Source organism: Gopherus flavomarginatus, chromosome 25 (genome assembly GCF_025201925.1).
Source record: "Gopherus flavomarginatus isolate rGopFla2 chromosome 25, rGopFla2.mat.asm, whole genome shotgun sequence".
NCBI lineage: Eukaryota > Metazoa > Chordata > Testudines > Testudinidae > Gopherus > Gopherus flavomarginatus.
Window position 1 is genome coordinate 6098701 of NC_066641.1, and position 27590 is coordinate 6126290.

Here is a 27590-nt window from a genome sequence, read left to right on the forward strand (position 1 = left end):
TTGAATCAAGTTTGCTAGCGTCTAACCTGACGCCTACTAAAAGAGAGTGGCTGTGAGCACACGTGCCATACACTATAGGTACAAGACCTGGAGTCTGCCTATGAGTGGAATAACAAGCTGGGCAGTTGATATTCTTCCCAGATGTTACTAGTTTTACATCCTCATTTATATCATATTTTTCTCTGTAGCTGATGTGTCTGAAATGGATTCAGAGTAATGACCCTTATCCACTAACAGTACAGTTATGTTTGGGGAGAAGAGAGGATGTTTTCATATATCACAATTATAACTTTGATAAACTGGCACTGCAAGCTCATGGATAAATTTGCTGGTTGTTCTAACATTAGTAAAACATGTATTTAAAATATTTATTCTTGTTTGTTACCTTCTGGTTTTTCTTTAGTGATACCACTGTAAACAAGGAATCAAAACAGGTGAAAGTAGAAATGGCTTTAGCCACAAGATGGCAATGGCATGTCTTAGGGGAATGTTAACATTATAAGGATTAACAAATCATTTGCCATAAAGTTTTTTCTCCACTTTATTTCTGTTTCACTCTGCTTCTGAGATGGAGACAAAAGTCCTCCCTGTTGACAGAGGCATAAGGCTCCCTATACTGTAGTGTAACTTGGCAAGAATTTGCCCTCAGAACTGATGGGTTAATCTCTTCCTGTATGAGAAAGTAACCATTAGCCAGACAACTGCTCTAAATCTAAAGCTTGCTTTGTTTAAATGCTCTTTGCAGCTCACAGCTGTAGGACAGAAAAGTCTTTGTGATATATGATATTATATAACATGGAGGTCAACCCCAAGGATGAAGCTAGAAACTTTACAGGAAAGAGGTTTTAAAACCAAACTGCAAAGCACAATTGAAAACTGAGGGCTTGTCTACATGGTAGGGTAATGCACTCTACAGAGTGTGATTTCTGAAGCACAGTGATGCATTGCGTTGTAACTGGTCCATGTTGACCGGGGTAGTCAATTATTTTTTGTCAAAATCCAACTTGCTTGGTCAAGGTATAGTCAAGGTCCAGACTTCAGAGAAACATTTTTCACACCTCAATAACAATCAGGATGATAAGTAAATAATAGATTTTGCGGTCTGTTCTAAAGCATCTGGCAGTCTGAATTTGGCCCTGTCATAACCTTAGTCCCAGATTTGGACCTTAGCGTCCAAAATATGGGGGTTAGCATGAAAACCTCCAAGCTTAGTTACCAGCTTGGACCTGGTACCTGCTGCCACCACCCAAAAAATTAGAGTGTTTTGGGGCACTCTGGTCCCCCTGAAAAACCTTCCCTGGGGACCCCAAGACCCAAATCCCTTGAGTCTCACAACCAAGGGAAATAATCCTTTTTCCCTTCCCCCCTCCAAGTGCTCCTGGAGAGATACACAGACACAAGCTCTGTGAATCCAAACAGAGTGACTCCCCCTCTCCGTTCCCAGTCCTGGAAACCAAAAGCACTTTCCTATTCCTCCAGAGGGAATGCAAAATCAGGCTAGCAAATCCAACACACAGATCTCCCCCTGAGTTCTTCCTCCCACCAATTCCCTGGTGAGTACAGACTCAATTTCCCTGAAATTTCCCAGTAAAGAAAACTTCAACAGGTCTTAAAAGAAAGCTTTATATAAAAAAGAAAGGAAAAATACATACAAATGGTCTCTCTGTATTAAGGTGACAAAAATACAGGGTCGATTGCTTAAAAGAATATTGAATAAACAGCCTTATTCAAAAAGAATACAAATCAAAGCACTCCAGCACTTATATTCATGCAAATACCAAAGAAAAGAAACCATATAACTTTACTATCTGATCTCTTTGTCCTTACACTTAGAAACAGAAGACTAGAAAGCAGAAACTACTTCTCCAAAGCTCAGAGAAAGCAGGCAGACAGACAAAAGACTCAGACACAAACTTCCCTCCACCCAGAGTTGAAAAAATCCGGTTTTCTGATTGGTCCTCTGGTCAGGTGCTTCAGGTGAAAGAGACATTAACCCTTAGCTATCTGTTTATGACACGCCCCCCAAATTGCAGACAGTGGGGAAGCTCACTGGCGGCGATTTCCTTCTAGAACTTTAAAATAAACAGATTACTACAACACATGCACCTTTACATATACTACTAAGTATATAACTAACAGACTTCTACATTTTAAGAACACTTTTTAACTACTGAATTCTGGGAAACTCTCACGGGAGAGTGCATCAGCAACTTTATTAGAAGCTCCTGTGATGTGTTGAATTTCAAAATCAAAATCTTGGAGAGCTAAACTGCAACGAAGAAGTTTCTTGTTGTTCCCCTTGGCAGTATGAAGCCACTTTAGTGCAGCATGGTCAGTTTGTAGTTGGAACCGCCGTCCCCAAACATATGGGCGTAGCTTTTCCAGGGCGTACACAATGGCATAGCATTCCTTTTCACTGACTGACCAGTGACTTTCCCTCTCAGACAGTTTCTTACTGAGAAACACGACAGGATGGAAGTTGTGATCTGTTGCTTCCTGCATGAGCACTGCTCCTATACCACGCTCAGATGCATCTGTGGTTACTAGGTATGGCTTGTCAAAGTCCGGGGCCCTGAGCACAGGGTCAGACATGAGAATTGCCTTAAGTTGGGTAAAGACCTTTTGACACTCATCAGTCCACTTAACGGCATTTGGCTGGGTCTTTTTGGTCAGGTCGGTCAATGGGGCAGCGATTTGGCTGTAGTGTGGTACAAATCGCCTGTAGTATCCGGCCAAGCCTAAGAAGGATTGGACCTGCTTCTTGGACCGTGGGACAGGCCACTTTTGGATAGCATCCACCTTGGCCTGTAGGGGGTTTATGGTTCCTCGACCCACCTGGTGCCCCAGGTAAGTCACTCTGTTTTGGCCTATTTGACACTTTTTGGCCTTAACAGTTAGTCCTGCCTGCCTGATGCGCTCAAAGACCTTTTCCAGGTGTAGTAGGTGTTCGGGCCAGGAGTCTGAAAAAATGGCCACATCATCGAGGTAGGCAACTGCAAATTCTCCCAGTCCAGCTAGTAGACCATTTACCAGCCTCTGGAAGGTGGCGGGTGCATTTCGAAGGCCGAAAGGAAGGACATTGAATTCATACACCCCCGCATGGGTGACGAATGCTGACCTCTCCTTGGCAGGTTTATCTAGCGGTACTTGCCAGTACCCCTTGGTTAAGTCTATTGTAGAGATGAACTGGGCACGTCCCAACTTCTCCAATAGCTCATCGGTACGTGGCATTGGATAGTTGTCCGGACGAGTTACAGCATTTAGCTTACGGTAGTCCACGCAAAAGCATATTTCCCCATCTGGTTTGGGTACCAGAACCACTGGAGATGCCCATGCACTGGTAGATGGGTGGATTATACCCATCTGTAGCATGTTCTGGATCTCCCGTTCTATAGCAGCTTGGGCATGAGGAGAAACCCGGTAGGGTGGGGTTCTGATTGGGTGAGCATTACCTGTATCAATGGAGTGGTATGCCCGTTCAGTCCGTCCTGGGGTGGCTGAGAACAATGGGGCGAAGCTAGTGCACAGCTCCTTGATTTGTCGCCGCTGCAGACGTTTCAGGGTGGTTGAGAGGTTCACCTCTTCCACGCCACCGTCTTTTTTCCCGTCGTAGTAGACACCGTCAGGCCACTCAGCATCATCTCCCTGGACTGTTAACTGACAAACCTGTAAGTCTCTGGAATAGAAAGGCTTGAGAGAATTAACATGGTACACTTTAGGCTTTAGTGAGGAATTGGGAAATGCTATGAGGTAGTTTAGAGCTCCCAGGCGCTCTTGGACCGTGAATGGCCCTTCCCATGATGCTTCCATCTTATGGGCCTGTTGCGCCTTCAAGACCATAACCTGGTCTCCTACCTTGAAGGAACGTTCTCTGGCATGTCTGTCATACCAGGCCTTTTGCTCTTCTTGAGCATCCTTTAGGTTCTCTCTAGCAAGGGCTAAAGAGTGTCGGAGGGTGCTTTGTAGGTTGCTTACAAAGTCCAGAATGTTAGTTCCTGGAGAAGGCGTAAATCCCTCCCATTGCTGCTTCACCAACTGTAATGGCCCCTTAACCTCGTGACCATACATAAGTTCAAATGGTGAAAACCCTAAACTGGGATGTGGTACAGCCCTGTAGGCAAACAGCAACTGCTGCAACACTAGGTCCCAATTATTGGAGAATTCGTTGATGAATTTTCGTATCATGGCCCCCAAAGTTCCATTGAACCTTTCCATCAGGCCATTGGTTTGATGGTGGTACGGGGTGGCAACCAAGTGATTCACCCCATGAGTTTCCCACAGTTTTTCCATGGTCCCTGCCAGGAAATTAGACCCTGAATCTGTAAGGATGTCGGAGGGCCAACCTACCCTGGCAAAGATGTCTGTTAGGGCCAGGCACACAGTGTTAGCCCTGGTGTTGCCTAGAGCGACTGCTTCTGGCCATCGGGGAGCAAAGTCCACTAAAGTCAGTACGTACTGCTTTCCTCTGGGTGTCTTTTTTGGGAAAGGACCCAGAATATTCACAGCTACTCGCTGAAATGGGACCTCAATTATGGGGAGTGGCTGGAGAGGGGCCTTGACCTGGTCTTGAGGCTTTCCCACTCTTTGGCATACCTCACAAGACCGGACATACTTGGCAACGTCCTTGCCCATCCCCTCCCAGTGGAAGGACTTCCCCAACCGGTCTTTGGTTCTGTTCACCCCAGCATGGCCACTGGGATGATCATGGGCTAAGCTTAAGAGCTTCCCCCGGTACTTAGTTGGAACCACCAACTGTTTTTGCGGCTGCCATTCTTCCCGGTGTCCACCAGAAAGAATTTCCTTGTATAAAAGTCCTTGGTCTATAACAAACCGGGATCGATTAGAAGAGCTGAGAGGCGGTGGGGTGCTCCGTGCCGCCACCCACGCTTTCTGAAGGCTGTCATCTGCTTCCTGCTCAGTCTGGAACTGTTCCCTTGAGGCTGGGGTCACCAGTTCTTCCTCAGACTGTGGACTTGGGCTTGGTCCCTCTGGAAGCGATGTAGGTGATGGGGTTGTTTCCGTTGCTGGTGAACCGCTCTCCGCTGGTGCACCTGAGGGTATTTCAGGCTCTGGCTGAGCCTTTTGGGTATGGCTGTCTGTTGCTTCTGCCAGTTTTGGCTCGCTGGCACCCTCTGGCGTTGAGTTTGAAGCTGGGGTTGCAATTGCTGGTGCTGGTTGCTGTTCCAGTTCCGGGCCTGGGACTGGAGGTGCTATGGCTGTTTCAGTGGTTGGCATGGAATCTGGATCCACTACCTCTGTCTGGGTCTCTGGTAACACAGACGGGGCCTCTGTGGACGGCTCAGGAACAGGAATGGGTCTGGAAGCTTGCCTGGTTTGGCTACGTGTAACCATTCCCACTCTCTTGGCCCGCCTCACCTGGTTGGCCAAGTCTTCCCCCAGTAGCATGGGGATAGGATAATTGTCATAGACTGCAAAAGTCCACATTCCTGACCAGCCTTTGTACTGGACAGGCAGTTGAGCTGTAGGCAAGTCTACAGCTTGTGACATGAAGGGGTAAATTGTAACTTTGGCCTTTGGGTTGATGAATTTGGGGTCGACGAAGGATTGGTGGATAGCTGACACTTGTGCCCCCGTGTCTCTCCACGCAGTAACCTTCTTTCCGCCCACTCTCAAATTTTCCCTTCGCTCCAAAGGTATTTGAGAGGCATCCGGGCCTGGGGATCTTTGGTGTGATGGTGGTGTAATGAATTGCACTCGCATGGTGTTCTTTGGACAGTTGGCCTTGATATGTCCCAGTTCATTACACTTAAAGCATCTTCCATCTGATGGGTCACTGGGCCGAGGTGAGTTACTGGAGACTGGTGAGGTGGAAGAGTAGGGTGTCTGTGGCTTTACTTGGGTGGTATGTGGGGTCTTTGGCTGTCCTCGGTTGTAGGGTTTATGGTCTGTGTGCCCCCTGGGGTAATCGTTCCCCTTGACAGTAGCTTTCTTGCTTTCTGCCAGTTCCATCCATTTGGCTCCAATCTCCCCCGCCTCAGCGAGATCTTTGGGTTTTCCATCTTGTATGTACCGTGTGATGTCTTCAGGAACACCATCCAAGAACTGCTCCATTTGTATGAGGAGGTGCAGTTCTTCCAAGGTTTGAACGTTGTTTCCTGTTATCCAGGCCTCATAGTTTTTTGCAATGTAGTAGGCGTGTTTGGGAAATGACACCTCTGGTTTCCACTTTTGGGTTCTGAAGCGCCGACGGGCATGATCTGGGGTTATCCCCATTCTGTATCTGGCCTTGGTTTGAAAAAGTTTATAGTCATTCATTTGCTGCTTAGGCATTTCAGCTGCCACCTCTGCTAAAGGTCCACTGAGCTGTGACCTCAATTCTACCATGTACTGGTCTTCGGGGATGTTGTACCCAAGAAAGGCTCTTTCAAAATTTTCCAAGAAGGCCTCGATGTCATCCCTTGCCTTGTAGGTGGGAAATTTCCTGTGCTGTGGAGCAATAATTGGCGCTGGGTTGTTAGGGTTGGCTGGCACATGCAGCCCAGCTTTTGCCAAGTCCAGTTCATGTTTTCTCTGTTTTTCCCTCTCTTCATTCTCTTTTTGTTGTTTTTCCATTTCTTTTTGTTGTTTTTCCATTTCTCGGCGGTGGGCCGCCTCTTCTTCTTCTTGCTTCCTTCTGTGGGCCAACTCATCTTCTGCTTGTTTCCTTCGGTAGGCCACCTCTTCTTCTTCTAGTTTTCTTTTGTGTGCTGCCTGTTTGATTTGTTCTTCTCTTTCTTTCATCTCCATCTCTTTTTGTTTTATTTCCAGTTGTCGCCTGTGTTCAGCTTCTTTGATTTGCTCTTCGGCCTCAATTTTTGCCTTAGAAGTCATGATTCCTGTTTTCTTGGGTTGGGGTGCCCTCCGGTGTTTATCTTCTGCACTGCAGGCTCTGTTGCCTCGTAGAGTCTGCCTAGCAACAATGCTTTTTTCCCTTTCTCTCTCTAGCTAATGTTCAATGAAAGGAAACCAGAAAAACCACTTTATTTGCATGCATATAGTGCTGGTACTTGCCTCCTAATGGGAGGGCTATTGCATGACAAAAGACCCTTAACAGTCTGGTAATGGCTTCTTGCTTAACATGCAAGCCACAAACTGCCAGAGAGAGCAGAAAAAAAAATTCTCTCTGGTTCCCTTTTAAAACCAAACTGTTTCTCTCTGCTAAAAAGCCCCTAGCAGAGAAAAGAAAAATAAAATATTTCCACTGGCTTCTGGATTCTGTCTATATCCCAACCGCTGCTACACCATGTCATAACCTTAGTCCCAGATTTGGACCTTAGCGTCCAAAATATGGGGGTTAGCATGAAAACCTCCAAGCTTAGTTACCAGCTTGGACCTGGTACCTGCCATAGTCCGCCTAGTCACTACCTGTGATCTAGACCCTTCTAGTGGAATGCTGTTTGAAACAGAACTTTGTTAAAGAGCACTAGGGAACCTGTAGTGTGCACTAACGCTCACTATCTAAAAGACAATGGCATTGACATAGTCTTAGATTTTTAATCTGAAACACTAAAAAGAACATAGTACATTTTCTCATCAGACCAGACTATGGAACCCCCTACTCATGCTGGTGAGCATTTACGCAGGTGCCTTCAGTGGGACTATTTGCAGGAATAAATGCTCCCTAGATTAAGTAAGAGCTCCACATTCTAGCCCAGAGAGTTTAAGATTCTTCTGTAAGTGAAACCAAAATATTTTCTTACGGCTTGTGATTAGTCCCGTAAAAATAATCTCACTATTTGCCTTGTTTTATGTATGGCAAAGTCTCACTTTTAGGGTTTCCTTCTGAGCCTGCATGGACAACTAAAATTTCCTGATCAATCCAAAGGAGAAAAGCCAAATGTCAGCACTCAAACACAATGGATAAAACAAAAAACCTTATTAAATGGATGAAGTCTTCAACGAATGAGTAACCAATCTTCCTTCTGGGTGTTCTAAAAATAGCTCATAAATGCCGGCATAAGCAGCATAAAATCTTACTGCAGATATCTCTCTCTCTCTCTCACTCACACACACACCAATTAAAAATTCATATTCATTATACATTGCTGTGATACAAATCTTCCTGATGATTTTGTGCAACTTGAAATTCCAGAAATCTTTTTTTCTGGTTTGTTAACTTCTGCATCTGAATGGGTCTTAGTACTTCCTGCCACTATCTGAGGGTTAGCATGTTTAATGAGAACTAATAAGCAAGAATCTCTGAAAGTGATTCTGAACTCCAAAAACCTACTTTCACTTTCCTCTGCTCTAGGCTGTCTTGAGAGCTATGAGAAAGGAGACAAGGATTAATAAAAATTCTCCACATTAACACTGATCAGACATACAATTTAATATACCTAGAGACTGCTACGGAAATGTCTTGAAAACACTTTAAGAAGGCATGGAAATTGTTTAAAAGCATGATAAGTGAGGCAATCACAGCACTGTTAACACTTAAGATACAAAAAATGAAGGATTATTCTTAATGTTACAGTGACTTATTATAGAATCATAGAACATTAGGGTTGAAGAGACCTCAGAAGGCCATCTAGTCCAACCCCCTGGTCCCCTGTGACTGTTATAAACAGTCACAACCTCTACCTGGTTTGTTGTTAGACATAGCTATATTTGGTTATGTGAAAAGACTTGTTTCTTTGAAGCAATTCATCTCAGGATCAGCGTTTGAGTTTGTCAGTATTGATAATATTAATAAGATGTAAGGATGCAACTTAGTTTGGGACTTTTTCTTTGTATCAATGTTATTTTTCTCACTATTTTTCTATACCAGCACTAGAAAAGGTTCAGAGAAAGGCAACTAAAATGATTAGGGGTTTGCAGTACATTGTGACAATGCATCCAATTCTATCTAGGATCGCCGACAGTCCACCAAAATTGCAACTTGGAATGTTGCAACTCTTCACAGGCATGGTCATCAGGTTGCTGTCTCACACGAAATGGACCGTCTTAGTATATCAATCGCAGGACTAACAGAAGCAAGGCTGATGGATCACGGACATCACGAGGTGGAAGATTCTTTACTTCTGTATTTTAGTGGCCCCAACTATCTATATGGGGTAGCACTACTACTGCAAGGTGACGCTGAGTCCTTCCTGACAACCTGGATGCCTGTGTCTCCTCATTTACTTACTGCATGTCTTAAACAGCAGCACTGTTACCTCACTGTCACAGTAGCCTATGCGCCAACAGAGGAATCTGCTGACTATGTTAAAGATCATTTCTACGATCAATTGGAACATCTAGTATGTACCTTTCCTCCAAATGACCTAAATGCAGTGACTGGCTCCCTGCAAACTGGGTTTGAACAGGTGATTGGTCATTATGGTCCAGGCACACCCAACGATAACTCTCGCCGCTTGCTTACATTCTGTGCCTCCCAGAATCTTTCCATTCTTGGGTAATGGTTCAAGCAGTGACGCATACACCAGATGTCATGCATCTCTCATGGTGGTGTCACTCAAAAGGAGTTGGACCACAAATTACACACAACAGGTGTCTCTTTACTTCCTCTAGAGTATATCATGTTGCGGAATGCGTGGCGAACACAGATCACCATCTAGTGGTCACCCGTATGGTGTTGATGCTCCAATGTGCAGGTAAGCCCTCTGAGACGATGAAGTTTTACATTGACGCACTCCATGTGCCAGGTTTAGCCAACAAGTTTTGTATTGACATCAGCAACAGATTCTCGGCTCTAGCTAATCTGCCAGGTGATGTGGAGGTTGCCTGGTCTCCGTTCACTTCTACCCTCAACCAATCTGCTGAGCAGAGGATTGGCTATAGGCACCCAGCATGTCGACCATGGCTATCAGAGGAGGCCTTCCAGATAATTAAATTAAAGGCTGCAGCCCGCCAACGTGGCGATAAGCACACTCGTAATCAACTGAAGCGAATATTTTAACACCCTGGCACTCCGTGATCATGAGGCATATTATAACCCAGTGGCAGCTGATGTTGAATTTGGCTTAGCCAGGGGTCAGCTGAAGCCAGCATTTCGCGACATTCGCAACCTCAGTGGTCAAGAGGTAGTCACTACAAACAGCATACTGAACGACAGCCAAGGCCATCCATGTAAATCAGATGATGACATTCTCTCACGCTGGGTGAAACATTATCACCGTGTTCTGAACCATCCTCCAGCTGCCACTTGTTCAAAGCTGGATGATCTGGCAGTCACTGCAGTTCCGGATCCAGACATTTGCACTGATGAACCAACACTGGATGAAGTGAAGTGTGCCATTGCTAAACTGAAAAATAGACGTGCTGATGGCATTCCCTCAGAGCTGCTAAAATGTGCTATTGATCCTGTAGCAGAATCACTACTGGCCATCTTTCATCTGGTGTGGAGAACTGTAACCCTGCCAACCACCTGGAAGGACGGTATTGTGATCTCACTCTATAAGGGCAAGGGACCATGCAGTGAACGTAAGAGCTACAGGCCATAGGCGGTGTGTGAACCACTGGCTAGCAGAGGCTATCCCCCGGCCCCACCCCTTCCATCTGAGGCCATGCCCCGGAACCCAGAGTCCCTACCACTGCGGTTGCCGGCCTCTGCCCAAGCTGGCTAGCGTCCACAGCCCCCCTGCCCGAGCGCCCCCTGGAGCCTAGAAGCACTGCCAAAGCAGGGCCTTGGGGGCAGAGTGTGGGTGGGGCCACGCCTGGCTGTTTGGGGAGGCACTGCCGCCCCCAGCCTCCCCTACCCTCTGCCCATGCTACAGGCTAATCACCTTGCTCTCTGTTCCAGAAAAGGTGTTTGTGCATGTTTTGTGGGCATGGCTGGAGCCTTTGCTACATCGGAAGTGTCATCCCCAACAGTCAGGCTTTACGAGGAACAGGTCCATGTTAGAAGCCATTTTGGCCCTTCTCTTGTCAGAGATACATCGCGAGTTCAGGAAGCCCCTGCACGTAGCGCATGTTGATCTTAAGTCCGCATTTGATTCAGTAGACCATGTTGCATTATGGAAGGCCTTAAAGGGCATAAGTGTCCCTACCACTCTGCTTAGATTAGAGAGCTTCATAATGAAACCACTGTCCATGTTTGTTTGTTGAACCGGAGGTCAGTGCCTTTTAAATCAGTATCTGGTGGTAGGCAGGGTTACATTCTGGTCTCTGCACTCTTTTGTCGGGCAATGGATTTCATAATGTAGCATTTCATCAGGTCCATAGGCATTGAGGTGAGTGAGAGATCACCAAAAGACCTTGACTACATTGATGATGATGTTCTTTTAGTACAGAGCCCCGACAGGTTTCGTGAGGCACTCCAGCATAGAAGTCAGCTAAAACTGGCCTCCATGTTTCACGGTCAAACACAAAACTGCAAAATCTAGAACCAGGTCCACCTGCGACTCCATTCTCTTTGAACAACGAAACAGTCAAATCAGTTTCCAGCTTTTGCTATCTGGGTTCTATACTTACCAGCTCCTCCAATTCTCACACGGAAGTTCTCCATCAGATTGGCATCGCAGCATCTGCCATGGGCTGACAATGGATATGGAATTAAAATCATCTTAGTCCGAGCACCAACTTCAGGATTTATTTGAGCTGTATCCTTCCCACACTGTTGTACAGCTGTGAAACATGGACACTATGCCACGCAGACTGGACAAAGCTGGAGGCTTTCCACACAAAATGTCAACGTCGTATATTGGGCATAAAGTGGAATGACTTCATATGTAATGCAGATGTTTACGGTCGTTCAGGTCTACAGACTACTGGGGCCATTGTCCAGAGGCAGTGCCTTACGCTTTTGGGGCATGTCGCAAGGATACCACAAGACGTTCCAGTGAACACTGTTCTCCAGGTAGCTTGTAATATCTCGGATAAAATTCCACCAACCGAGGGGTGGAGGCGGCCCAGAGGCAGACCCCCTATTACATGGGTTCATCAAGTCTGTTCTGATGTTGGACGCTTAGGCCGCCAAGCCTTTGCGGTTGCACAGGAACGGACCAAACGGCAAATGATCTCTACAGCTGACTGTCTGACTAAGCTTTGGAGAGAGAGAGAGAGAGAGAGAGTTCATTGGGAATGACTCTGTCAGGGGGAAACAATTTCTATAGAAGCACAAAAAAAAATCTCCTCTCTCTGCCAGAGAAGAATATTTTTCTCTGGCTATGCCCCACCCAAATAGCTGTAATATGTAGCTCTGTGGACGGGAAGGTTAAACAACAAGGGCAGCCCAACAGCAGGAGTGTGCAGTTAGCAAGTGCTTAAAACAGGGGCATAGGGTATTTCTCAATTGTCTCTCATTTATAGTCTCAAACTTACCTCCTGGCTACCCTTGTTGGTTGTTCTCTCTTTTATTGCTGTCATATATTTATATAAGTGCTGAATCATGTCTCAGAAGGCACATATTTTTGAAGTGAAACTAGATGACTCACTGTATCACAGTATACTCATTATTAGCCAGTGACTAATATCAAAGAGCTTCACCGAACAAAAGCCCTGGATCTAAATCTTAGTTCGGTTTTCTGTTTGAAGTGTTTGTTAAAGGTTCTTCGAGTTTGCCTGTTGCTGATATACTGTTTTATAACCATCTTTGATGACAAGACTATCTGTAACCTCTCGCTACAGCAATGGTGTATTGTTTTACACTGAAAATGCTGTGAAGTATAATCTAAAATACTGAATCACAAGGTTACAGAAAATATTATTTATGTTAAAGAAACAAAATTATTTTTAAGCTTCCCGTAGTAGATTTTTTGTCCCTCATTTTGTAGTATCTGTCTCATGTCAGACAAGTTTGCCCAGTGTTAAGAAAAGGGATCTTACTGATACCTGGATTCTATTCCTACCTCTCTCATTAGCTCACTACATAGGTGATCTTGCACCTGTCAAGCTTTCAAACGTGGCCTCTGATTTTGGGTGCCTCTGTTTTTCAGTGGTCAACATGAGACACCCTCTGCCTAACTTTCAGATGTGCTGAATTATTGTTGACTTCAGCTGTGTCTGTGGGTGTTCAACATCTCTGAAAATCAAAATAAGGTGTTTCAAAATGAGCTACCAAAAATAGGTACCCAAAATCAGAGGCCACCTTTGAAAATGTTGGGCCTCTCTGTGCCCCAATTCATAAGCTTTTTAAAATTTAAAAAATGCATTCTATTTAAAAATAGGTAGGGTTTGACTTGTTTATTACAGCTAAAATTGTGATTTTTGTATTTTTTTTGCCATAACAAAGTTGTGAGTTTTCCAATTTTTTCTATGACAAATACTCAGCCTTAATTAATTGTATGATATGGGTCTTGGAAACTTAAAAGGTATAAAGAGGCTGAAAAACTACTAATTGTAAAGATAAACACATCAGGACAATAACGATGTAATGAGGACTGTAGTACTAAAAGCAAAGTCTGAATTATTTTATAGTCAGTTTTTCAAAACATAGTGAGTATCAAGAGAATCCAATATCCCATAGGTCATGTTCTAATTAAAATCCTTTCCAGCTTCCAGACAGTCAGGATTGAAAGCCTCAGTTCCCATCAGTATCGAGAAGAGACCACAGATTAGCTACAATCACCCAAAGCCACTGGATCAATATATGTGACCTTTTCAGACCAGCTCAACTATATTTATAACACTCCAATGAAGCAGTGTTCTGTGAATTTAAAAATAAAAAAGAGCTCCACAAGGTATAGAGCAGTTTCAGCTCCAGATGGACTTTTCCTGCCAATTGAATTAAAAGCCTCTGTGGTAGCTTTGCAACTCATAAGAAGTGCTCTAAGAGAACAGAAATATGTCTTGCTCTGAAATATGTTCATGATGCCAACAAGCTGCATCATGTCAATTTTTTATTGTGGAATATGATACCAGGTGCCACCATCAGATGCATTCTGAACCAACCTGAAGTCTTGTGTATATGCTTGAAACACAGATTAGTCCTGATTCTCAGTCACATTAAAGATCCTCTTATACTACGTTGGCATCAAAAAGCAGCCTTAAATTGGGTGGAAAGAGCCCCCAGAGTATACCAGTTGCACTGGGGCACCATTGGATGGTGTAGCACTGATATGAGGGCCTTAAAATGACCCTGTTCCTAGCCTTTGGAAGAGGGATTGTATCGGAGACATGGTTAGCATGCACTGCACTATCAGTGGGATTTTCAAATGTACCTATGTGACTTTGAACACAAGTCCCATTGAAAGTTGTTGAGACTTGTTCTCTTAAATCACATAAACACTTTTGAAAATCCTGACCTTCAGCTGTTTTCTTCTCAGGGCCCACATGTGGCCATGTGAAGCAGAGCGAAAACTAGAGTAGACCTGAGCCACCTTAACCGTGCCTCAGCTGCAGGCATGTGGTAACTGAGAATTAGACCAGTTGGGTCCACATTCAAAAGTGCTTTTAATAGTGCACAGTTGTTGCCAGTACTTGTGCAATTGCGTTTGCTCAAAGTATGGCTTGCCACTGTTGCAACCTGCATCAAGTCACTCTTGACCCTTGCTGTGGTAGTGCTGGTAGAAATCACTGGTGTGGCAGCTGCATCGTTGTATTTGGCATCTCTCAGCATGCTTTTATAAGGCTCCTACAACTCTTCTTGCACTTAGCCTGTGCAGTATCTCCAATGCTTCTGACTAATTTTATGCATAAAAGTTTTCTGTTCACAGGGTGCAACACAACAGACTCAAGATTTATTTCATTTAAAAAAAGTAAAGAAGCTTTTAATGTAATATTGCTGTTATTCAGCTTTAGATAGCTGCTGTCTTACATGCTGAATCATGCTATTTATACAGGCCACAATTAAAAAAAACTTGATATAGCAGCTAAGGCCAGCTCCAGTGTTTTTGCCACCCCAAGCAATCCGCGGCACTTCGGCAGCAGCTCTACCGCCGCCGCTTCATTTGGCAGCAGCAATTCAGCAGTGGGTCCGTCCCTCCCAGAGGGACTGAGAGACCCACCGCCGAAGAGCCGGACGTGCTGCCCCTTCCTATGGGCCGCCCCAAGCACCTGCTTGCTGTGCTGGTGCCTGGAGTCAGCCCTGATAGCAGCTCTCTAACTGTGGAGATCTGCTTCCACAAACCCCATTTCAGGGATCTGGGTTGGGAAGTCTGGGAATGCACTGAAACAGCTAGAGGGAATTCTGTGTGAGATCACTGTAAATAGGTTTATGTTAACCAGATTAGCCAAACTGCAGGTACAATGCACTGATACAAATTACAGGGGCATAACTCTGCTCTGTAGACAAGGTTTTCGGGATTCTCATTCTTTAGTGGTTCAGGCTGCATTTCCACATGCACATAGTTAATCCCAGAATTTTTTTTTAAACTTTTCTTCTACTGTGGTTGGTAAGCAAGGGAAACACATAAGAACAGCCCTGCCCATTGCACAGCTGTATCTTGTGGAGCTGCCAGACAGGGTATGGAGCATGTGTAAATAATTGGCAATCAGTGGGGGAAATACCCATCCTGCACTGGGATAGTGCTAGGCAGGATTGTTGCTTGTACCTCTGAGGAAGGCTTAGGTTACTTAATAAAACTTCGTGTGGCTGATTTTGAAAAAGAAAGACTGCCATGGATTCTAAGTGGATTGCACAGCTTCTGTGGGCTTGACAACTAGGGAGGCATTAGCTGGATAAGGAGCCATGTAAGTAACAAATGAGTATATGATATTAGTGGTGTGTGATTTGAAGCACTATCATTTTCACTCCTCTTACCCTGGCTCTACTGGCTTGATTGTAGTTTAGTCGCATAAGTTCTGCAAACCTCTGTTCATAAAGGTGAAGGAGCAGCACAAGGTAGAGACCTGAATTCATTAGCTCACTTTGTGCCTGTGTGCAGAAAAGAGAGCCAATTTGTTTACTGTTACTGTAATGCTGGTTTCTAAAGATTTTAAGGACTAGAATCAGTACTCAGTTACTTCAGCCCGAGGCTATATTACCTACCAAACTCATTTATTAACTCTGAACTATCTTTGTGGCCTGTATTTAATTTCTTAGTGACTATCACATACAATAGCCTAGCATAAGGTCTCTGCACGGACATATGAGTGACCTGGCTTAGACTGGATCAGGAAGCTATCAGACTCCAGGGCCAGCAGAGACTGCCAGCATTCCTAAAACACAACATACTAAGGACATAGGGTGGATGAGAGATTCAACACTGACTTTTGGCGGGCAATTAAAGGAGCAAAAGAGACTAAAGAGAGTCTTGTCTAAGGCTCACCTCTGGATTGGTAAATTCGTGAGGGGCTTGGGGGGTGCGGGGGCTAAGGTCAGAAGGGACCATTATGCTCATCTAGTCTGATCGCTGGCATAAAACAGACCATAGAATTTAATCTAGAATGAAACCTGGGATCTTATAGGCAGGAAATGTAAAGAGGAGAAAATCAGTTGGGATCCACACAGCACAAAACAGGAGGAAAACAAATATAAATTAACTCCTTGGCACAAATAATGGCAAATCTCAGCTAATAATTAACAAAAAGATGAAGCTATGCCACCTTAAACTGCTATATATTTTGGCACATATCAAGTACAATACAGATCATCCGATCTAACACGCAAATGAGGAGTGGGCCTTTCCATAATTAGATGGAAGCTCTCCAGGGAAAACCATGAGAGTGGAGAGTTAGCATGTGGCACCTCTTCCCTTTCAATGCTATATCATGGAATAGAGTATGCTATGCTGCTGGATGTTTCAGCTTTCTGATATGAGGGAAATTTGCGATCCTGACCATTTGTGGGCATTAAAGATCTCACAGCACTTGTAGCAATCATAAGGGTGCTGAAAACCCAGTGTCTTAGCCGCACTCTGGGTAGGTAATTAATTCTGCCTTCCCAAATTCCCCCTCTGTAGCTGAATGTTATTAACTGTGAATCTAATCAACCGGCAGAACAAAATGTAAGAATTATTTTGCCTGGCTTTTGACTATTTTTTTGTTTACATTTTATTCTCTGTAATTAGTGCATCAAGCTGACACTGGTGAAAAGAATCACTGAAATTAACAATAATAACAATTTCCCCTCCAAATACACTGTATCATGTTGCTAGCTCAGAATGGCAGCCATCTTTCCAGCCCAGAAATAGTTACATTTCACTGTTGAAGCAGAGATTTAAAAAAAAAAAAGGCAATTTTTTTAATGGTGCACATTGAATACTAGATGAACTCTTGAAGTTACTAATAATAGTGCTGGTTCTAAGCAGCATGTTCTTGATTAAAAACAGTGGCTTAAAAACTAAACCTTCAGGAACAGTAGTCCCTGAGAGGCATAACCTAAGCACAGGCCCAGGAGACAGGCACTCATCAATTCTAACTGCTTCTCTGAACTTGAGCAAGTCACTAGGTCAAACTTTTTCAACAGCATCCTCTGTCAGTGCTACCAGTGTAATAAACCTAAGAGATGTCATTAATCTGGAAACTACAGCCTTCCTGAAATTACAGCATTCATCTGCATGGCTTAGCACTTACAAAAATCTCCTCAAATCGTTTTTTGGAAGCTGTATCTTGATTGGTTCTTATGGTGTTTTTGCTTTTTTGTGGTTTTTTTGTTCCATTCAGACAGGGAATTATATTCCAAGCCATGTTTGGAAAAGAGAAGACTGAGAGGGGACATGATAGCAGTTTTCAGGTATCTAAAAGGGTGTCATCAGGAGGAGGGAGAAAACTTGTTCACCTTAGCCTCCAATGATAGAACAAGAAGCAATGGGCTTAAACTGCAGCAAGGGAGATTTAGGTTGGACATTAGGAAAAAGTTCCTAACTGTCAGGGTAGTTAAACACTGGAATAGATTGCCTAGGGAAGTTGTGGAATCTCCATCTCTGGAGATATTTAAGAATAGGTTAGATAAATGTCTATTAGGGATGGTCTAGACAGTATTTGGTCCTGCCATGAGGGCAGGGGACTGGACTCTATGACCTCTCGAGGTCCCTTCCAGTCCTAGAGTCTATGATGTTCTCCTCTGCACTTTCAATGGGTATCTACAGACAATCTCATTCTAAGTGAACCTTTATATTCATATACATTTTACAGCACAATGGCAAATCAATCAGCTAGAAAATAGTTTGGTGGTATCACTTGTGTCAAAGCATGCTGGGAAATCATTTACTTTTTTATAACTAAATAAGTCCTAAAGCGATGCAGATGGGGAAATATACACTGTTTACTGCAAATAATTTTGAGAAATACAATCTGGTAGAAGTGGCTATCTTCTAAGAATCAGTGGGAAAAACTCTGGCATGCTGCAGTATTTATTTAGATTTCTAAAAATACTAAATAGCATATCTATCCATATGCTTTAGGTGCTTTTGGCATAACTAGAATACATCACAAATAATATTTAAAAGTACATCAATACAAACAGATATAAATCACAACCAGCAAGCAGGACCTCCCATTACCTTAATTCCCCGTCTCTCCAACAATTACTCATCCTTACAATTCAACCCATTTTCAAATGCCTAGGAAAAGAGATGAGCTTTGCAGTATGTCCTTAAATGTGTAAATTTGATGTGTTGAATCATCAAACTGTACCCAACATAGGTACAGCCTGTAATTCTGTAAAACACTCAAGTTTGAAAAAGGGTGTGTGTGCTTATCACTTTAGTCCGTTTATGGTTCAGTGTGATTATTCCAGAGTGTAAAGACCTTGCTATTTGGCAATATGCTTTTACATATTTTGCCACTCCCCCACCAGCATGACCTACCCTGTCATTCCTGTCTCCCTTAATGAACAACATTTATCTTCTTTCTGAACAAGCTGACCCCATCACCATCTTATAGTAAAGTATTAGCACTCCATGCTTGAAATATTTTTCTTCTGGAAAATTAAGCTATTCTTTGGCAGGCATAAAGCTAAAAAATACTAAATCTATTGTGATGCTAGGTTTGTTTTCTTACAGCTCTCAAGATACAGAGAGATTACCCCTGCATTTTTCTGTTTAAAATAGATTTATTTAACTTGTTTCAAAAATAACACTTTAATATTAATAATGGGATGATGTTCAATTCCTTGAATCTTCTGTCTGTGTATTTTTTAAATTGTAAGATGCTGCAGAGGAGAAGTAACCTTGTCTAGTCTCCCCCTCAAGAGGCTTGCACACTGCAATGTCATCTCTACCTAGCAAACAAGAATGTTATTCCCCATCTCCAAATGTAATTACAAACTTCCTTCACTCAAAGCCTCATGATACTGGGCAGTTTTGTGAAATGAACTGTGATTATTATTCTCAGACTCTTATTACTCAGAGGCTTTTTTACATTTCTTTAAATCACCGTAAAGAAGCATATCTCTTCCTTGCAGTTTAGCTGGCTTCAGTGTATGATGGCAGATCATTACACGCACAGAGTACTGCAAGCTAGCAGTAGCAAAATAGGATTACCGGTCTTTATTTGGAGAGAGTCAGTTTTTTACCCGAGACTGTTGGTGATTTCTATAATAGTCATTCACATCAAAATCATCCAGATCAGCTATCAGGCTCTGCTTACACAGTTCACAGGTTTTCACTGCCCCCAGCTCAGCACCTGAAATTAAATGAGGAATTAAATACTGAACTTGTAAGTCCATATTGAGCACAGTGTCTCTGAATATTACAAAATCACTGCTACGTTGACCCTTTAAGCCATTATTTTACTCAAAGTTGCTAGCTTTAACTCTAAATTCCATTGAACTCTATTCTAATCATACCCATTATTATGTAAGCTTTGTATAATGGTTTTAAATACTAGCTGTATTGTCTATTACACTCCATTGATGTATGACAGTTTACAAAACTGTAACTGATATGGGTTACAAATGCAGGAGTTATGAGATGCATACCTTGATCAATATGGTTTCTTTGACATAGAAAAGTAATATTTATGTCCATTTGTTTGAAACAAATGTAAGTTCAATTAATGTAAGTGGCCATTCAGGGCCAGATTTCCAAGGCATCAGCACCCACAATGAGGACCAGATTTTCTGATGAGTTCAGTTCCCATTTAGGTTCCTAAATGAAAGCAAGATTCTCAAAAGTCCTCCGCTCCCATTGTGACACTCATGGCCAGACTTTCAAAAGAGTTCAGCAACCAACATGCACCCAGTGTGTTGAGATCTTTCGGAAATCTGGCTTTTTAGTCCAGTGCCTAAATGGAAGCTCAGCTTGTCTGAAAATCTCGCCCTAACTATATGGGCCTGGCCCTTAGGGACCAACTCACTCAAGACTGACAGTATGATGTGAAATACTTTTTTTTTTCCTCTTGCTTGTTACCTATAAATGTATGTTATATTGTAGAAAAATAAACAATAACAGAGTCCAAGATAGATTTTGGTTTTTTCCCCTTGTAAACTGAAGAGTCAAAAAGCAGAGTTCAAAATGGTGAGTCATATCTAACTCAGAGGGTCAGTTCTCTTTCTGGCAGGCCATTTCATCAGAGAAATCTTTGTATCGAGCCCTCTCTTATCAACACCCACCGCTTGCGTCTCCAAATCCTTAATTCCACAAAACACTAGAAGTCTGCTTGTAGTCCAGGCACCACATTTGAAAAACAACTCCTCCAGATAACCAGTAACACACTTCTATTTGTATTTATTTTAAATATTTTGGGCTTCTTCCCACTGAAGTCTGCAGGAATTTTGCCACTGACTGCACTGGAAACGAGACTGGACACTCTGGCTATTCTCTCTTTGACTACATAGTGAGACCTATACCTTCTGAAACAGAATTTCATTCACTGAACTGGTGGGGATAGTGGTGAAAAAGAGAAAAGGTGCATGAAAATTCCACCCAAGTCTCAAGTAAAATATAACAGTAGCATCCACACATCAAGACTCTACACACAAGGCCTGGTCAATACGAACCAAATAAAGGCCCAGTGTGCTGCCTAGTATTTTCACTGGATGTCTTTCCTCCCCTTCCAGCCCTCCCCTGACCAACAAAGAAGGGAACAATCGGTTTCAGTGCCATTTTTATGGTGGAAAGCAACTGGGACACACCACAATAAAGAGGAAGAAATTAATAAAATCTGTTTTAAAAAACAAAAAACCCTCAAGCAAATTTTCACCCCAAATGGAAGAAATACTAGAGACTCCATGAAATCCTCTTGGGACTTTGCTATTGCCATTGATTTTTCTGTGTGGAAGACAGTCATATATTGTGGTGACAGGTGCCTGTATAAAACTCTAAGTTAGAACAATGGGTTCCAGTTGCTTTTGGGCCCACTGTATAATATTTCATACGTGGTTAGTATTGTTTAAAAGCATGTGGCCTTCTATAAACTTTTCTTGGGTATTGAAAATGATCTAAAGTTATTACAGATACTCAGATCAGGGCCTCACCCTAAAGCCAGACACCTTAAAAAAAAATAAAATCCTTTGCTGACCAGAATTCCCATTTCTGCCTATTCAAACACATAGCTAGTCAAATACCAAATGAATTTCCACTATGCCCTCCCAACTCTCTCCCCTTGCTAGTGTTCTTTCTCACTCTGGCTCCCAAGCTGGCTGGCTGAACTCTCCCTGAACCCAGGGCAGGATCTAGGGAAGATGAGGGAAGTAGCTCACTCCCCGGATACGGGGGTCAGTCAGGAATTTGAATAAGGATTAAGAATCTGCATTTAACTCCTACATTCTCTGCTGATGAAGAGTATAACAAGGTTGGTGTGGACGCCTGTCTTCTTGAATCTAAGAAAAGAATTTTTGACACAAATCTAAACAGTAAGTTCTCACATATATGGAATTAAGTGAAAAACTTGCTTATTGTTATCTCGGGAGGCTGAGACCTGATTCTGTGACTCTTAGACACTGACTCCTCTCCTTCATTGCTAGCTGCTAAATTGCAGTAATAGACAACTAAAACACATACATGTATGCTCAATATTCCTTTTCCATGCAAGCAATGGCTTAATTGATGTGTGATTTCAAATGTAAGGGGGAGTGGTTTACAAGATAATCTTTGTATTAAAATTTGGTCCATATTATGGAAAACTTTGCAAAACCCTGCTTTGCAATTCACATTTATAGCACAATAACATTTTTGATCTTCATTGAGGACACGAATAGAAATAGAATACCTGGAATGTTTCAATGTAGTATTAGTATGTATTGACCAAGTTGGGGGATGAAGATAAGGAAAGCTTGCATAGCAGTAATTTGCTAGCCATTACTTTCATAAGCACTAAAATTCATCCTATGCAGGTTCCTTCTCCCTCTATTTCAATATTTAAAAAAAACATATTTATCTCACTTTACGGATCTGTCATTCAACATGTTCCCTTTCCTCCCCATTAATTAGTCTTACATGTGAAGTTTATGGATCCTACACAATTTGATGTTCACATGATACCACTGGTAATGTGTAAATCCCTCAGTGTTTGATATATATTTTGGCTTATTTTAAACTGTAAACTCTGGAGATTTAGAATTTTAGTTGTACTCATCTGTTGATTTAATGGCCAGGAGTCTAAGCAAGGCCATCAAATATTTGAAGTTATTTGACCTAATTTTTGCATTGTGGAAAAAGACCGAAATGTTGACAAACCTATGGGATAAATTCATCCCTGGTGTAACTCCACTGATATCACCTGGTATAGCTCCACTTATGTCAGGGAGTGATTCCAAAGGAGAATTTGGCCCTCATATGATGAGGTTTCTTAAATTAGTGACATGCTGTTGCACTTGTACTCTCTTCTCACATTCCTACCTGATTTTATCTTAGCTTTCAGCCATGTTTTTAGACATTCCTGATGAACAAACTGTAAGGTTCCTACGCACCCACATGGTTCTACCAGTGGATTGGTTAAAGAGCCCCCAGCAATCTGACATATCCGACACTGGTCTCCTTCCTCTTCTGAGTCTTCTGCTAGTAGACTAAAGACACAATAAAAGAAATCAGAAGTGTTCTTTCACCAAACTCTACAGTCCAACATTAGACTTGATTTATATTTTAATTAACATGTTTTGGATGGGGGGTTAAAGAGGCTTTCCTAAACATCTTTCAGTACATGTCAGTGCTCTGAACAAATAATATCCAAATAATACCACTTGGCTGTGGGCTATTTCCTGGTGCTTGTAGAGGATCTGTGTCAGGGATCTTTATTCAGGACAGCTGATTAGTGACTGGACAGTTTTTAAGACAGTAGGAAATGCTTCTATCCCCAGGACTCCCACTTCCTTCCTAGCCTGCCCTTCCAACATGACTCCTCTTCCTCTGCTAGGGTGACCAGACAGCAAATGTGAAAAATCGGGACGGGGTGGGGAGTAATAGGAGCCTATATAAGAAAAAGACCCAAAAATCAGGACTGTCCCTATAAAATCGGGACATCTGGTCACTCTACCCTCTGCTGCTAGTTCTGTAGCAATCCCCAGGGCTAAGAGCTTGCCGGGGGACAGCAGATGGTATTAGGAAGTCAAGTGGGTGCATGAAAGTGGCAGAGCTGATATCTGGGGCCGGTAGCTGCAAGGAGGTGGGTGAAAAAGCCAGTGTCTGTTACAGCCTAGTTGGTATTTTCTGGAAAGGGGATGGGGCGGGGGTGGGAAGAAGTGGACATGTTGGGCTGGAGTGAGGAAAGAAAGGGGGTAGGGGACTGAGAATGAAACAGAGCTGTTGTTGGAGATGGGGGTAGAGAGGAGGAGATGAGTTTATTCCTCTATAGTCATTTTTTCAGTGCAGCATACATAAGGTTTGCATGTCTGTAGTATTCTAAGGGTTAACACCTTTTGAAATAAAGCATCTTTGTTCATTCAAGGGTCCAGTTTACGTTCTGGTACTACTGTATGACTCAGAGCTATGTCACTTCTGTTAAGTGCCAAAACTGAATATGTGGCCAGTTGGTTTATGTTCTGGGGGAGTGGAGAGATGGGATGGAGAGGCATATTTTCATGAAAACATCTTTGTTCTTAATTGTTGAAACAACTGCTTGAGAAAAAGAGCAGCTTCCTGATTACAGTCAGCAGCAGGAAACCCAGAGCTGACCAATATGCCTTTATCAGAAAGTCTTTTCAGTCAAGGAAATTACAGTTTTAGGGAAGAAAGTGAAGAAACTGGGTCAGCTAACAAGTTTTTAGAACAGACAATCCTCTTAACTTCCTTAGCATCTGTACGGCTGGCTTCTTTTTATCTATATTCCTTCCATAACCAAAAACTTGGTCTAAAAGAGATTAAGGATGTCTATGATACCCTGAAAAGCAAGAAAATAATAAGCCGAGCTACCTCTTAACTGTATCCTAATGCCCACACATCACACTTCCACTGACAGTGACAAACTCCAGATCATCCAAAGGAATTTACTTCTGCCTTCAACTGATAAAGAAACGTACTGCAAAGAACACATTCATCTCCTTCACAGTATTACACAAACCTTAATTACAACCTTAGCAACATTAGCAAATATTCAGGGTTGACAGAAGGTAAGTGTCGTATTTCAGTGGGAGAACCATCAGGATGCAACCTATGTTTTGCTGTAGTAAAATGGCAGTTATCTTCCACAGCCTGTGTTCCACTGGAAACAAGAAGTACTGCCATTTTTACTAGTGGGACACGTGTGTGTGTGTACGCGCGCACGCCCTACTAAAACTGATGGCATAAGCAGCTTCAGTGCCATTGTACGTTATGAAAAATGGCAAGCATTTGAGTATGGAAAAATTGTAACTATAATGGGCAATATGGGGGGTCGGGGGGAGGGAAACGGGTTACTATCTGATTCTTTACCTGTGTACACAAAGGTAGCTGGCAATGAGTTTTTAACCATATGGAAATTTTGAAAGATTATAAAATCCAGCCATTTATTACCAAAGGGGATCCAAAAGGTCAAACACTGGGCAACCTTAATCTAAACACACACAGCGCTCTCCACAGAGAGATTCTCTATTTAGCTCTAGAACTGCATGTTACCGTGAAATCATGGATGTGTGACCCATATAATTATACTGTTACGAGTTACGCTAAGTCTCATTAAAATTGGGGTATGCAACTGCCATCCTTCATTTAAGATAGCTGTAAGAAACAGTCCGATCCTTTTATGGAACAATAAGTCTCCGCCCCAAACAGAAGTGCATGGTGCTGCCCAAAACACAGGCACAAGCACATGTGAGGTTGCTCGGGAATTTGAACTAATTGGGTGGAGGGGGGGGGGCTTCCCAGGGACTGTTTTAGTAGAGTGTTGTGTGTATATGAGAGAGAGAGAGAGAGAGAGAGAGAGAGGCAGGAGAAACCCCACAGAAGAGGAAGAAAGCCAGGTGCAGCCTGAACATACACAGAGTATGGCCCTGAGAAAAACCTATAGAAAGAGCTTTTAGGCTGAATGCTGGCTGAATGGACTTAGAGCTGTGAGCAAAGAAAATATCGCCAGTTGCTTCCTTCTGTGTTCAGGGAAACAGGACTTTGGAAATAAAAAGGATTTCTTCAAAGATACCTGCCTCCATCATCAATTTCTCCTCCCAATGGAAACAACCCACAGGGCCTCAAACTTTGGCTAATTGCTCATGTCAAAAAGGTAACTATACATGTCTCACCTCTCCTGCAGTTTCTTAAGCTTCTCTGGGTCTGCATGTTTGTTTATTTCCTTTGCACTTGTGGTATCACAGGCTGCAATGCTGCTCACAGAACTACTTTGATTTTGTAAATCAGACACTGCCAGCAAAGCAAGTGGTAATTGATCATGTAATGTGCCAGCCATGTGAAGGTGGGCTGTGAAATTTGTTTGAAACAAAGATGGGCTGGAAGAATCTATAGATAAAAAAGAACTATGTGAATTTAGTAAGTTCTCTTCATCATGTAAGGCAGCATTTGCAGATGTACTCTTTAAACCATTATCTATACTATCATCCAGTAGGCTATTATCTTCAGGTGTACTGACTATAGGTGATGAAGATTCATAACTTTCTGTAGCAGAAAAAGAATCTCTACTTCTTATAGGAGACAAGGGTCTACGAACATTAAACCTTGAACTTCCATCCAAATCCAATACTTGAGATGATACAGTTGTTGAAACCTCAGCTCTATGTGCAGATTGTATTAATGATCTTGGAGTATTATATGCAGAATACAATAATGGTCTATGAACTGTTGACCGTGCAGAAGTAAGGAGATCAGTATAACGCCTCTGATTGCTTTCATAGGCTTGCAATTCTCTGTTATAAATATTAACGCTAGGCCTATCTATAGAGCTAATGTTATTAAGAGTCCCAGCAATAGGTGCGCTGCCTGGTCTGCTTTCAGCTCGTGAGCTTCTTGAACTAAATAATGGAGTTTCATTTTCATTTTTATTGCAATCAGCACCTTCAGAAGAATTCCCATCTGGAGTATAAGACTTTCCATAGTCCCTAAAGTTTCTTTGCCTTAATGAAGACTGTTCAACAGTTGTGTCCATTACATTGTGTTGTCTTAATGGTTGATGAGAAGATTCCACACTCCTTGATGAAATGCTTCTATCATCTCCAGTTTCTGCAGAGTTACATTGTTCATCTTGTGCCAAGGATGTTCCACTAAATTTGCTAATTTGTTCTAGAGGAGTAGGAGAATGATTTAGATTGAAAGAAAGGAATTCTTTCTCCAGTATATCATCGTCTTTAGTATCATTTTCTTCACAGGAGTCTTCCATGTTTAAGCAAAGCATAGAATAAAAGTTTTCATCTCTAAACCTCAAAGGGGCCATTTTAGTGGGTATAAAAGATGGACTATGTGACTCATCTGAGACAAAGGAACCATGAGCTCCTTGCAAGGTAGATGCCGATGATAGAGTTGGAGACTGTTGAGTCTGTGGAAGGACACTTCCTATTTTGCTATCTTTGTCTAGACCTTTACGATCGAGATTTAGCTTAGAAGACTGGATTACATTCCTTCTCTCTTGAGATCTCTTCTTGTTCATGAGCGTAGTTTCATTTGTCACTCCAAGATCTGCCGTGAAAACAAAATCAACTTTCAGCATTTGATCCTTTTTGTTTCTAGTGCCTAACACATGCTCTAAGTGGCTATTTCTTACCAGTGCTGTTCTGGTATCGATGTTATGACACGTTCAGTTATAGGTAACTGCAGTTCTAGTGCACTTTTAACACAATTAGTAGACTTTATTCATAAACTCTTCTAGGGTTCAGACAAGAAATCAATATTACTTTGCTATCTGGACACCTGTAAGACCATATAAAGGAAATTCACAAATCATGCTAAATGGTGCGCTGGCATGTCTAGAGATCCAATTAACACGTCTGCTTCTCAGCATAAATACTGTCCCACCTACTACTTGCATTCCATCTGTAGTTCCAGAAGGAACTGCCCTTTTGTGATCAACAGAAATTATCACAATGTTCTAGATTTTTTTTCTGTTCAAAATTTATAGTAATAATTATTTGCAAATAACATCATAGCTCCGCTAAGGCTTTCAGAGCTCTTCACAAATTGAGTAGGTATTATCCATGTGCTATAAATGGAAAAAGTGATACACAGAGGTGAAATGATATGCCCAAAGTCACACAGCTTATCAGCAGTAGATATGCAAACTGACTCTAGCTCTCCAGATTCCCAGTCATCCATTCTAACCACCAAATAATACTCCTTCCCACATGATTCGTACTGTTGGTGAAAGGGGTCAGAATGACATCCCTGAAATCCTCTGTGCCCATTAGTCACCGTATCATAGAGGATCACCCACCTATAGGGAGTGAAGAATAGTTCATTCTCCAAGAAACCATCTAA

General features: G+C 42.6%; 1 protein-coding gene across 5 annotated transcripts in view; it reads right to left on the reverse strand.

Annotated features, from left to right (window-relative positions):
- Positions 1-27590, reverse strand: part of MARCHF10 (membrane associated ring-CH-type finger 10) — a 65872-nt gene that overhangs the window by 2883 nt on the left and 35399 nt on the right. For 3 of the 5 annotated variants that reach the window (XM_050934925.1, XM_050934926.1, XM_050934929.1), the window contains 4 exons: positions 25412-26795; positions 22602-22768; positions 19337-19446; positions 15641-15754 (listed from right to left, as the gene is read on the reverse strand). In XM_050934925.1, coding sequence (XP_050790882.1) covers positions 15641-15754; positions 19337-19446; positions 22602-22768; positions 25412-26795 — 1775 coding nt within the window. Of the gene's footprint in view, positions 1-8230; positions 8265-11412; positions 11476-15640; positions 15755-19336; positions 19447-22601; positions 22769-25411; positions 26796-27590 lie in introns of all 5 variants that reach the window. The other 2 variants (XR_007771470.1, XM_050934928.1) reach the window with 2 other exon arrangements.